The 12448-nt window shown below is 33.7% G+C and overlaps 1 protein-coding gene across 6 annotated transcripts; it reads right to left on the bottom strand.

Annotated features, from left to right (window-relative positions):
- Positions 1 to 164: 164 nt before the first annotated feature.
- LOC114409216 (phosphatidylinositol 3-kinase, root isoform) lies at positions 165 to 11498 on the bottom strand. 6 transcript variants are annotated; one of them, XM_028372579.1, is made up of 18 exons: positions 11305 to 11418; positions 11097 to 11210; positions 10700 to 10796; positions 10321 to 10473; positions 10015 to 10224; positions 9368 to 9546; positions 8451 to 8598; positions 7429 to 7524; positions 6737 to 6872; positions 6528 to 6649; positions 5765 to 5959; positions 5424 to 5594; positions 5113 to 5250; positions 2353 to 2507; positions 1477 to 1620; positions 1226 to 1373; positions 969 to 1149; positions 165 to 603 (listed from the first exon to the last, which is right to left on the bottom strand). In XM_028372579.1, the coding sequence occupies exons 2-17, from the start codon at positions 11105 to 11107 to the stop codon at positions 1012 to 1014; spliced, it is 2241 nt and encodes a 746-aa protein (XP_028228380.1). In that variant the 5' UTR covers positions 11108 to 11210; positions 11305 to 11418; the 3' UTR covers positions 165 to 603; positions 969 to 1011. The 6 variants fall into 6 exon arrangements, 4 of the variants coding, with proteins under 4 accessions (XP_028228380.1, XP_028228378.1, XP_028228381.1 ...); XM_028372577.1 differs by having other exon boundaries at positions 265 to 603; positions 11097 to 11193; positions 11305 to 11497; XR_003666009.1 differs by lacking the exons at positions 165 to 603; positions 969 to 1149 and adding an exon at positions 2046 to 2284 and having other exon boundaries at positions 1328 to 1373; positions 11097 to 11193; positions 11305 to 11498.
- Between the last annotated feature and the right edge of the window lie 950 nt (positions 11499 to 12448).

Here is a 12448-nt window from a genome sequence, read left to right as displayed (position 1 = left end):
AACTAATTAGAAATAATCTTTTATGACTTTAAAAATAGTTATTATTAAAGTCAACAAACTAAGTATAAACGATAATTTATGAGTAAATGATAATAGAAAAAATCTTAACATTATAAAGGCATATATTATTTTCTCTATAATATACTAGCTATTTGCATTTTAAATTTTAAAATAATAAAAAATTTATTATTAATATAAAAATAAATCAACAGTTCTTACAGATACAGTTTTGATAATTTACCCCAGCAAAGTGGCCAAACATCATAACTAAAAGTTACTTTACATATATATCAAACTACAGATTATAACCAGGCAAGAGTTATTTACAAAAATGAAATAGGATGGTTTCACTTAAACAACCATTAGTTTGTGTATGATACGATTTTTTAAGTTATGCTGCAGTCTTGAAGCAACCGTAACCAGAAGAGCGAAAGAGAACTAATTTATTTACATAGACAATGTCACTAAGTGGCCTTCAGGATAATTAGTTCAGAAATTAGAAGCGCATACAGCTGCAGTGGGATCTGAGTGTGGAGTTCCAAGAGAAGATAAAACCACATACGTTTTAAGCTTCGAAGAAGCCTAAAAAGACAGCATCAGATGCTGGAAACAAGAGAGAGAATGTGAGAAAGAAACCAAAAATAACTTTCATTTCAATTTGTCTATCATGCAGAAGTTTTCAGTAGATAAAATCGTTCTGTTCGACAGAAAATGCTGCAGATTCGGCAAAAGGAATGAAAAATGCAGGTACTATGATGTTCCATTTTTAAGAGCCAAGGGGAGGTGCTTTGGACCGAGTGGTTAGGTTATGATTTAATTTGACAGCTTAAAAGTCGTGCTCACAAAATTGTATTAAAAAAAAAGAGAAAAGAAATCAAAACTTATAGTCGTATGGTAAAAACTATCTCAGTCAAAATACAAATTGGGTGGTTCTACCTGTTTTTCCTCAAAATAGAATAAGAAATTACCTGGTTAATTACTTGGTGTAATAACACCCAATAAATATTGGGGTTACCGCCAATATTGAGCCCAACGATGGATAGTCTCAACCATCTGAGGGAATAATGCACTCACACTCTCATTGATAAGATCCTGGAAGAAATGTATACTGGCTTCATCATCCAAGTCCAACCGAAACTTTTCCTGAAGCTGCACAGCGAAAATGTCCTGGTATAAGAACAAATGAACATTTTTCACCTATTTATTGAAACACAAGGGAGCTTACCTTAAGAATCCCCTTTTCAGGATCAGAAGCTATATCAGGAATATTGGAACCCGCCATTAGGTAAAATAGATTCAAAATTAGGTTACTGGATTTGCGAAGAATGTTGTATGCTTCACAACAATAGGACTTGAACCTTGTATAATATTGGCTGCATGGGGAACAAAGAAACAAATCACTATTTCACAATTTAAGCTACAGATCACATAACCACAGTCTTGAATCTAAAGTGAATCATCTAATGAGAACTGTACCTTTCAGCTCCACCCATAGCCTCAACCATTTCCTTGCAAAGCTTCATTGGTGGTGGAAATGGCTTAGGATCTCGGCCAAGAATAAAACCAAAATCAACATGGAAAAGACCTCCATCATTTCTAAGGAGGAGATTGTCTAAATGCCTGCCAAAGAAAACAAAATCACTCCAAATATGGACAAAATATAAATTCAATGAAATTATTTTTGTAAAATTGACTTTGGTTAAAATTGGTTGAGTGAAGTAATTTATGTTTAAATGTTTTTATTCTAAAATTAGTAGTAAAATTTAATATAATTATTTTTTATCAAAACACAAACTATCTATAGTTTTTTTAACATGGAACCAAACATGCAAATATTAATCTAAAATCACGTTAGTTTGTATTTCAACATAATCCAACATGTGAGTTATATGTTTAGTTCCATGTCTGTAAGTTATATGCAGTATAAATTCAAATTTTCAAGACAGTTAAGTTACACAATGTCAGCAAGACAGCAACACTTGATAACAAAATATTAAGATTTTTGGTTAGAAATTGGTTGAGAGCCTGCTTCATTTATTTTCAACCTCCTTTCTTCCTGCTTTTAGCCTTCATATTCTTTAATTGATGGAATGAGTGGGGAGTTGTTCAATAGAAACCTAGGTTGTCAATAGCGCACTATAATGGCAGATCAGCCAGTGGCCACTGTTTAAACACTAGCATTATGGTTTAAAACCTCTGCCTCCTTCGTGCAACCCAGTATCCTGACCTGCACTTTCCGGCAACTGGCCAATACCTGTATTTTCTGGCCAGCATGTAGCAGTTTCTGGTGAACCCAGTCTCAGTTATTTATTAGATATAAAATGACATGTAATGAATAAAATCAACAATCACCTGTCTCCGATACCAAGTATATATGTTATAACAGAGTATCCAGCACAGCTTTTTATAAATGTTTCAAGGCAGGTGGCTGTAATTCCAAAAGGCCCATGGTCATCAGGATGAAACTTTTGCAAATAGCTTATGATGCTACGATTCTCTGACAAAATCTAGACATGAAAAATTATATATAAGTCTTTTTTGTTGGTGAAAAGATTATATATTAGTCTACCAATTGCAAGATTGTGTATCCTACAATACAACCAACATGATCGTTTACTAATGTCAAAAAATAAGTATACAACTTTTATACGCAATTCATAAATTTCTATAGCAAATATCAAAGGAACCACATAAAGCAATTAGCAACCTGACAGGCATTACAATTCCTACTGTGAACAATTTTGTAAAACACTATCTGAATTCTGAAGAAATAAAATAAAAAAACCTTTCACAAAAATATTAGCAACTAAACATAAACTTACTTGGACAAAAATTGTGCTTATACATAAATAAGTGCACATGCTAAAACAAAGCTACAAAATTCCAGATATTTTTAATATTTTCTACTATGTCATGATGCTTACAGATAATGAATCATTTTTAACTCCTTCAACTGATAATACCAAATTATTCACAATGTAAAAGCAGTTATGAAAGTAAAGACAAAATCCATAAAACTTAGACCAAAGCATTAGATTAACAATGCCTTTGTCAGTTAACAAAGGTAAATATGTTACAACATCGTATTGAAAAAATCATGATGGGTCAAAATTAAAGTCTTACTATATATCAATGTAGAAGAAACCTTCAGTCATATGAGAGATTTAATAAGGAATCTTTACTAGCTCATTTTGAACCCCAATCAACCAAAGCTGCTCTTGCTGATCCTTCTTGGTACACAGCTATGGAATCAGAATATGATGCTTTAATAAGGAATGGTACTTGGAGTTTGGTTGATCTCCCTCCTACTAAAACAGCAATTGGGTGTAAGTGGGTGTTTAGAGTAAAGGAAAATCCAGATGGCTCAGTCAACAAGTATAAAGCTAGGCTTGCTGCTAAGGGTTTTCACCAACAGTTGGGATTTGATTATTAGGAGACCTTTCCTCCTGTAATCAAACCTGTGACTGTTAGGTTGATTCTTTCTCTAGCTATTTCTCACAACTGTCCCCTTCAACAGCTTGATGTCAACATTGCTTTTCTTAATGGCATTCTTGAGGAAGAGGTTTACATGACTAAACCTCCTGGATTTGTCTCTTCCAATAAGACTCGAGTATGCAGACTACATAAAGCTATTTATGACCTAAAGCAGGCTCCTAGAGCCTGGTTTGACAAACTAAAAGCTACTCTTCTCAGCTTCAAGCTTTCTTCAAGCAAATGTGATCCTTCTCTCTTTGTTTTTTCTGAGAATCAGTCTGTTGTCTACATCTTAGTTTATGTAGATGATATCATTATCACGGTAACAACACCACTTTGATTCATTCTCTTGTTTCAAAACTGAATTCTGTTTTCTCCCTCAAAGATCTTGGTGACTTGGACTACCTTTTGGGTATTGAAGTTCAAAGACAGAATGATGGTTCTCTCATTTTAACTCAATCAAAGTAATATCAGGGATCTCTTGGCCAAGACTAAAATGGATGAATCAAATCCTATCTCTTCTCCTATGGTTGGGGGTTGTAAATTGACCAAGTTTGGTTCTGAAGACTTTCCTGATCCTACCTTACATAGGTCCATATTTGGTGCTTTGCAGTATGCTACTATTACAAGACCAGAGATTAGTTTCTCTGTCAACAAGGTTTGTCAGTTCATGTCTGAACCTTCTGAGCAACACTGGTTGGCTGCGAAAAGGATTCTAAGGTATCTCATCAGTACTGTTTCTTGGGGTCTACACTTTCAGTCTGCTTCTCTTAGGCATCCCTTTCCTCTTCATGCCTATTATGATGCAGATTGGGTCTCTGATCCTGATGATAGGAGGTCTACTTCTGGAGCTGCTATTTTCTTGGACCTGAACTCATCTCTTGGTGGTCTAAGAAGCAATCAGTTGTTGCAAGGTCTAGTACTGAGGCAGAATATAGAAGCATGGCTCTTATTGCAGCAGAAGTTACTTGCATTCAATCTCTTCTTTCTGAACTCCAAGTAGCTTACACTACTCCTATTATTCTGTGTGACAACACCAGCACTGTTTCATTAGCTCATAATCCTGTCCTTCACTCAAGAGCCAAGCATATGGAGCTGGATCTATTTTTTGTCAGAGAGAAAGTTCTCACCAAACAACTCAATGTTGTTCATGTTCCTGCCATGGATCAACTGGCTGATATTCTGACCAAGGCTCTATCTCCTTCATTTCTTTCATTCAGGTCCAACCCAAGCTCAGAGTAGTTGAAAGACATTCTTCCAACCCCTCATGAGCTTGTGGGGGAGTATAAGAGAGAATACATTACTCGCAGTGTTTCTTTTTGTTTCTGTCAGTTAACTGATATTCTAACTACTGTAGTTAGTAGTTAGCTGTTATCAGTTGTTGATAATTTAGTCAGTTAGTGCCTAACAGCTTTGTAACAGCTGTCAACTAGCTTAGGTTGGTTGACAGTTAGGTTAGTTGGCAGTTATCCAACTATATACTCATCTTTGTAATCAGTTACAGTTGGGTTGAATAATATTGATTTTCTCAATCTCCTCTTCTCTCCCTAATTCTCTCAACTCTTTTAAGTCACAAAAAGAAGCAGTGACTACGTGCTAATACAAGAAACAACTTTTAAAAAAAGTATATCACCATACCTGTGCCAATGAGCGAGATGGAATAAATTCCAACATGCCTTCATCTTGTCCAGTTGCTAGCACCTTGTATGGTGTTAGGTGCAGATCAAGATTTTCCAACTTAAGCAATCGATCCATTAGTGATACCATTTGAACAACCTACATAAAGCCAACATTTATGTAATTCAACTCACGTCTTCTAAATATCCATCATGAGTGCGTGTGTGAGCACATGGACAGGCACGTGGTTTTTGGTGCATCAATCCACACATGTACACAGGTATTCATTTGCATGCATAACAGGGTGACAGAAGAAGGATTGGTAGGAATACCAACTGGTCCTGCCGAAGATCGTCACCCTTTTTAAATATGATTTTGCATGTTCCACCATTTGCTGTTCTAAAAGAAAGGCGCAAAGGATGCAATGCACTTTTAAATATTGATGACTCTGAAGGTACAATTCCAGCAATGAGGACACCTGGTGCCAAAGGTGATCGTATTGGCTACAAGTGAAATAAAGCAACAATAAACATACAGTTGAAGAACCTTCTAAGAATTTGCTAGATATAATTATTGGAAATAAATAGTTTCTTCAAGATGCATCATTAACTAAAAGGGTAAAGTAAAAGATGAAAATAATAAACTACGATACAGCTTCATGTGAGATATTTACCTCATCAAAATAGGTAAGTTCACTAAGAAGACCAGAAAGTAGTTGTCTCAGCTTTTCAATCTTCTTCTGTGTATTACCACGAACATTCCTTACTTCTCTAGTGATTGAACACAACTGAGCAGTCAATTCTGTCTGGCGTACCAAACTCTGCCACTGTTTAAACCCATCTTCCTCTCCATTAACACCAGCTGCTATCTGAGACAATGGGGCATAATTGTCAAGTTCCGGAAGTAATTAATCCAACTAGCTTTCTAGTTTCTATCACATTAAATTTATTAATGAACTTAATATGTTGCAGACTTGCATCAGTTAGATTCCTTTATCAAAAAATTGTTGCATGATATAGAATAAAAAAAATTATGCCACACAAATGAAATCATTATACATAATTACATAAGCCAGGTTACACCTGCAATTTTTTTATTCAAGAATAAAATTATTACATTGTCTAATAATTATAGATCTGTTAGGCTTCTTCAAGGTGTACATTATGGAAACAAAAATTATTAAAGAAATCAACTTACTCATAGAAGAAGACAAATTTCAAATATGGAAAGAATTTATAATGTAGGAGTACAGTTACGAACCATGCAGAAATGGATTAGGTTTAGGCCAAATAAAGAAAACATAAAGCAATGTACAACATCTCGAAAAACTATTTTTCAAATGTAAAAAGGAGACAATTATTTATCACATTAATAAGCATCGCAGAAGCAAAACTTACTGAGCAAATGTTCAGGTATTAAGAAATATAAGTTCAAACCTTCATCATATTCTCCTCCAGAATCTCATAAGTGCAGTAAAATCGTTTGGCATATGCAGGATCATAAAGTTCAACAGCCACATACCAGCGAAGAAAGCTTGCCAATTCAATATTGCGTAATGCTGTCAAAATTTAGGTTACTTTCAGCAAAAAGCCAAATATAACTAGAAACAGCACCTGAAATAGCTCTTAAACTCTCATGCATGTACCACGCTGGACAAGGAAATGAGAAAGGCGAGATTTGTCAGAACGCTCAAACCGAAGAGCTTGAACCAATTGAAGCAAATAACACTGAAGTTCTTCATCATCAGCTCTTTCAAGAACACTAACTGCATAAGCACGGACCTGGAATGAAGCAGTTGAGAAACGGCCTCGTATAGTAAATAGTTCTCTATAGGTGTATAAATTTCTCCTATTGAGTAAAAAAAATAATTGAGATATTAAGTGATACATCTATAACAACAGAGTAAGGCTGGGAGTGCAATGGCATTTTGCTCCTACACTTGCTACAGATTTTGGGCTGATTTACTATATTCATTTGTTCTTCATTAAATCCAGTTCTGTCTGTTGTGGAAGATATATTATTCTCTCCCCTAGTTGCTAGTGGTAATTTTCCACTTCTCTATCTGATAAATTTTCCTTTTACTATTTCTTTTTCAAACTAACAAGCAATATGTAGGAAAACTAGAGGGATACTTTCTTAGTTCTTACTAGTATGTGTGTTGACAGTAAGAGTATTACTCGTGTGATTAACGTGTCGAGGTCATTACGAATATGATTAATGCGTAGAGAGTTCTCCGCACTATATTGCACTACATTGTACTGCAAACCTAATTCATATAAACCCAAAGACCTACACCAATATTGGGTAGAATTTTCACTAATATCTCTGTAAAATTACCTCTTCACTTTCAAAAACAGGCGACAAAAGTTCCAGTGCATCACAAACATCAATCATTTCCCACTTGCCCATCAACTCTAATGCTTGTTTTGCTTCCTGGATAAAAACAGCATTGGACAATGATAATTTTTACCCGTGTTTTTTTAGCAATAAGAATTCAAGAGAAAAAAAATAGAGATAAGATAATTATTCAAGAAACAAAAAATCAAATATCAATTAACAAAAAAACTAAAGCAAAGCTTTTTTTTCCCATATCCAACTAGTGGGGTTCTGCTACTGAAAGAAATGGCACCATTGTGTTCCATCAAAAGCCACTACAGAGGCCATTTAAACCAAATTCCTTTTTAATGGTTTCACTTAAGGTCATTCTTGATCTATGCTTTATTATACCCAACATTAGATAACTAGGGCTCAATTACATGTTCAGTGAATAGGGGAGAAAAAGTTTACATATTTGAATAGAGTTAGAGACAATGACATGAGACCCCAAAAGTCTGCTGCACAACGCATTAAATTCATTAACGTGTATTAACAGAGTTCTAAAGATGAAGATATTTTGAAAGAAATGAAAGATTTTAGAAATGAGTATTAACTAGAGTAAACTACCCAAGAGTGCAGTTGAATAACTGCTACTCTCTTACAATATTCTAATATATATATATATATATATATATATATATATATATATATATTCCCAACTTCACCTGTAGAACAGAATTTCACACTAGATACCCTTTTGGAAATAAATTTGACTCTAAAGGAAAGATGCACTAAGATTTCCAATTGATTACAAAAAAAAAAAAAAAATCAGCCAATACACAATCAATTTCACTAAATATAAAATTCTTCAATTTTATTTTTCCCCCCAGGAATGAATTGATGCAGTATGGAGAAAGCCACAATTAAGGTTTTGGTTGTCATGACTCATGAGAAGACCTCCTTACATTTAAGTACCAGACCTATAGCATACCTGAAATCATATATAATATCCATTACTAGTTTCCAAGATAATAAAGGCCAACCTGGACATCACTCCATTCAACACAACGCAGGAACTTTGTAAGAGCCCTCTTTTCAGACATCAAAGAGAATCGAAATTTCCACAAGAGCTGCCTCTCATCTCCACTCAGAGTCCTTGTCGGTGGATATTTTAGTATTCGCTGAATGGACCTTGACATAAAGGAGCAAATAAAACAGTTAAAGTGTTAAACAATCATTTATATCTTAAAAAAGATAAAGAAGCACAATATTATTATTGTTATTATTATTATAGAGGGAAGAGACATTGTTCATAACAGAACCAAAGAGAAAACCAACTAGAAAAAAGAAAAGAAAAAGTTTTATGCCAAAAGAGCTACTAGTAACACTTGATAAAATTTTGCAGCTAATATAAATAACAATGCAATCCAAAAATTTCTTCAACTGATATTTTGATGGTTTATTTGCTTTCGTTTATCTCACAGAAAATGGTCTAAATCACTTCAAAAAGTAAGGACAACATGGTCCTAGAAGTAAATACCTTATTTCAATTATTTCACATTAATAACTTTTCCTTCACAAAATCATTTAGTTTAGAACCACCTGCCATTAAAATGTGGCTATCTAAGAAGAATGATCATTGACACTGACATTGATACACTTTGATACGTGCACATGTATTTTGAAGTGTTGCATCAACTCTGATATGAAAATGTCCCCTTTCTTTAATTCAGCAATATATATATATATATATATATATATCCCCTTTCTTTAAAGTGTACACTCTTCATTGGTGGAAATGAAACTTCATTAACATGTTAATTGCGTTCGCTTCTCCATTGACTATATATGTCACAGAGCAAATTAACCATTTCAAGTACTGAAGAGGTAAATCATTCCTATTAATCTGATCATAGATATAGCAAGGAAATTATCTTTAGACACAAAAGCTTAAGCTTACTTTCTCTCATTTGAGCTTGGCTTCAGATCTCTGTCTATGACACCACGGGTCAAACTCCTGGCCAGCTTTAACTGTTTGTGCTCAGAGGGATTTATCTTTCCCACTTCTGGATCCCAGACAACAACAATATCATTGGTGGAGGCTATAGGTGATGGAAACAAGAAATTTGCACCTGATTCCTACATTTTCTAACAAATATGAGTTAATGCACATGTAGGATCTATATCAGCATTTATTATATTATTGAAAAAGAAAAAAAAAAACTGCATCAATAACTTCAGGGGTTGCTTCGTAAAGGTAAACTGGCAACTTCACACCAGTATGCAGGGTAAGTTAACTCAATAACTTATATGGTATATGCATGAAATGTTAATAGTCTTAGAAATGTAGGATGCTTGCAAACCTGAGAGGCCAAGATTACATTCTAGGAATCCCATGTACATTTGAATTTACTTAGTTGTTAAACTTAACATGATGATCGGAAATACAAAAGCATTTGATGCAGGAATATATCACATACTGGGAGGGGGAAACCAGTACATCATTTTAACATTTTAAAGAATATTTGTTATTTGACTAAATATCCCCCCAGGCATTGTTGTGAGATTAATCCTTTGGGCAATGTCACAACTAGGAGGCAAGAATACCTGAAAAACAACTCGATGCTCAAAACTACAGAAGTCCACAACCAGGTACAAATGAGAACTTCCATTTTTCAAGCTTTCGCGTTCCTTGATTCTCTCCATAGTTTTAAATGTCAGGCGATCCAGCCAGTCCACCCGTTGAATTTGACCTCGTTCATACTTATTCACAAGCTTTTCTAATCGCTCCAATTCCCCACGTTCATGCCTAGGGACCTAATGAGGACAATTCAAAGTATGCTTATTAGGACTGAAAGAATTCATAAAATTGAACAAAAAATGGAACCTAAGTTCACTTAAAATTTTAATTACCTTTCCAGGTGTACTAGTAGGGAATGTTCCATCTGCCTCTTTTCCTGCCCAAAGCCTAAGCTTTTGCTTCCCAGTTTTGAGCTGCTTTTTGTTGTTGAAGAGAAGAATTGTGGCTCCTCCAATTAATCCTTCACCATGCGAAAGATCCCAAACCTATTTACACAACAATATTACCAAAATATAAAAACTCACTTCACAAATTTTTAAGTAAATTTTGTAGAAGGCTAGAAGCTAATAAATTTACACAATTCTATTTTATGCAAGGCAAAACATAACCAGATTGCAATTCTTGCTACAATAGATGGACACAGAACGAGTCTTGTGCCATCACTATTTGAAGAACGTATAAATAAGCTTGTAAGCTAAAGTTGCAACTTACAGTGAACGTGAGTTGTGACTGGGCAGTTAAGTCTCGATATTTAGTTGTCAAAGTGATGAGCTCATTCCAACAATATGATGGTCCTGAGGACTCCAACCTTCACCATCAAAATCCATAAATACAATAAAATGTCAGTGTAATATTATTATGGCATAGCTGATTGAGTAACAAATATGAGGTATCAAGAGAAAACATCCGAAAATTAATTTTAAAAAAGCAAAAGAAAGTAGTTATAAAAGAGAAAAATCAGCAAAAGAAATCTCAAGCCATAATAATTATTTTATTCAGTAATCAGTACATCAGTTGAAACTAGCAAGGTAAATTTTATACTAAAAAGTCGAGTCATGTGAGAAGTATATACTGCAAAATAGCTCAATTAAATTAAAAATAAAATAACCTTGTTCTCATTGGAAGGCCAAACGGTGCACCATCAATGTACAAAGCACACTCCACAAACAACTCTTTTGTTCTATTCTCTGTGGGGGCATTAGTTTCTGTAAGGAAATAGTAACTGAAATTATGAATTGCGCAATCATCCAGTTTAATTAATTGGTGAATTGGATCTTAAAAAGAATGAGCATTTTAGAAAAGAGGGGGAAACAAACCTAAATCGGGTGATTTGGGATTCGGAAGGGGCAAATTGCCTTCAAGGCGCTCGACGCGGAAGGTGACAGGAACACTGATATCGCAGGACAAGAAGAAGCGAAACTCGTTTCCGGTCATGGGAACTTGCTTGTGATGAATTGATCGTCTTTGTCTCTAGGCGCTAATAATATTCTCTCTGCTCACACGACACCTTCTTTCGCTTATTTATGTTATTCGATGATAAATTACCATTTAGTAAAATTACAAATTTATTCTTCCTAATTTTTTTTTAAAATTCGTTTTTCTTTTTATAATTTAATTCTAGTTTCTCAACTTTTTGAAATTCCCTTATTTTAATCTTCAATTTCAAAATTAAACATTTAATTTTTACTTGTCAGGTTGACTACCCATGTGTCTTGTTTATGTTAGACGTGTGTTATACTTGTATGGAACGTTAATTAACATTGAATTAACATTGAATGAAATCGTGACAAAGCGATCAACCTCCAATAAAAACGTAACATATATGATAATCAAGATAAGTAATTAATATCGGAATTAGAGACTAAAATAAGAAGATTACAAAATCTCATACTAAATTCATGAATTAAATTATAAGATAATCAAAATTGAATTGTTAGACAAATAGGGGACCAAATTTATAATTTTGCTCTTAAATTACTTTAAAATAATTATTTTTAAAATTAAAAAATTAATGACTTTAAAATAATTATTTTTAAAATCAATAAATAAATAAAAAAGATTGCGTTACAACTTTTTACAAATGTTACATCACCTCTTTTCCATATATTTAATGTAGTTAAATTGAATGTTTATTATTTTGAAGCCCAACTGAAAACTGTCCACCATAACATAATAATTTTGGATATAAAATCATTCCAAAACAAGTTTTTAAATAATATAAATACATTTAACTTTAAAAAATTATAGATACATTTAAGTTTAAATGTCTTTTAGAATAATGTGTTTACCAATGTTTTAGAATCAAATCTTTGTATATGTAAACAAAATGGTTGGAATAAAATTCTTCTAGGTGGGAAAATACAACTGTAGAAAGAAAGAAAAAAAGCCAAACAAACCATCAAAATACTCGTATATATTTAACTCGCCAAGAACGGCTATTATTCCTTAAAAAAACGATTA

Source organism: Glycine soja, chromosome 4 (genome assembly GCF_004193775.1).
Source record: "Glycine soja cultivar W05 chromosome 4, ASM419377v2, whole genome shotgun sequence".
Taxonomy (NCBI): Eukaryota; Viridiplantae; Streptophyta; class Magnoliopsida; order Fabales; family Fabaceae; genus Glycine; species Glycine soja.
This window is presented reverse-complemented; position numbering and strand designations above follow the sequence as displayed.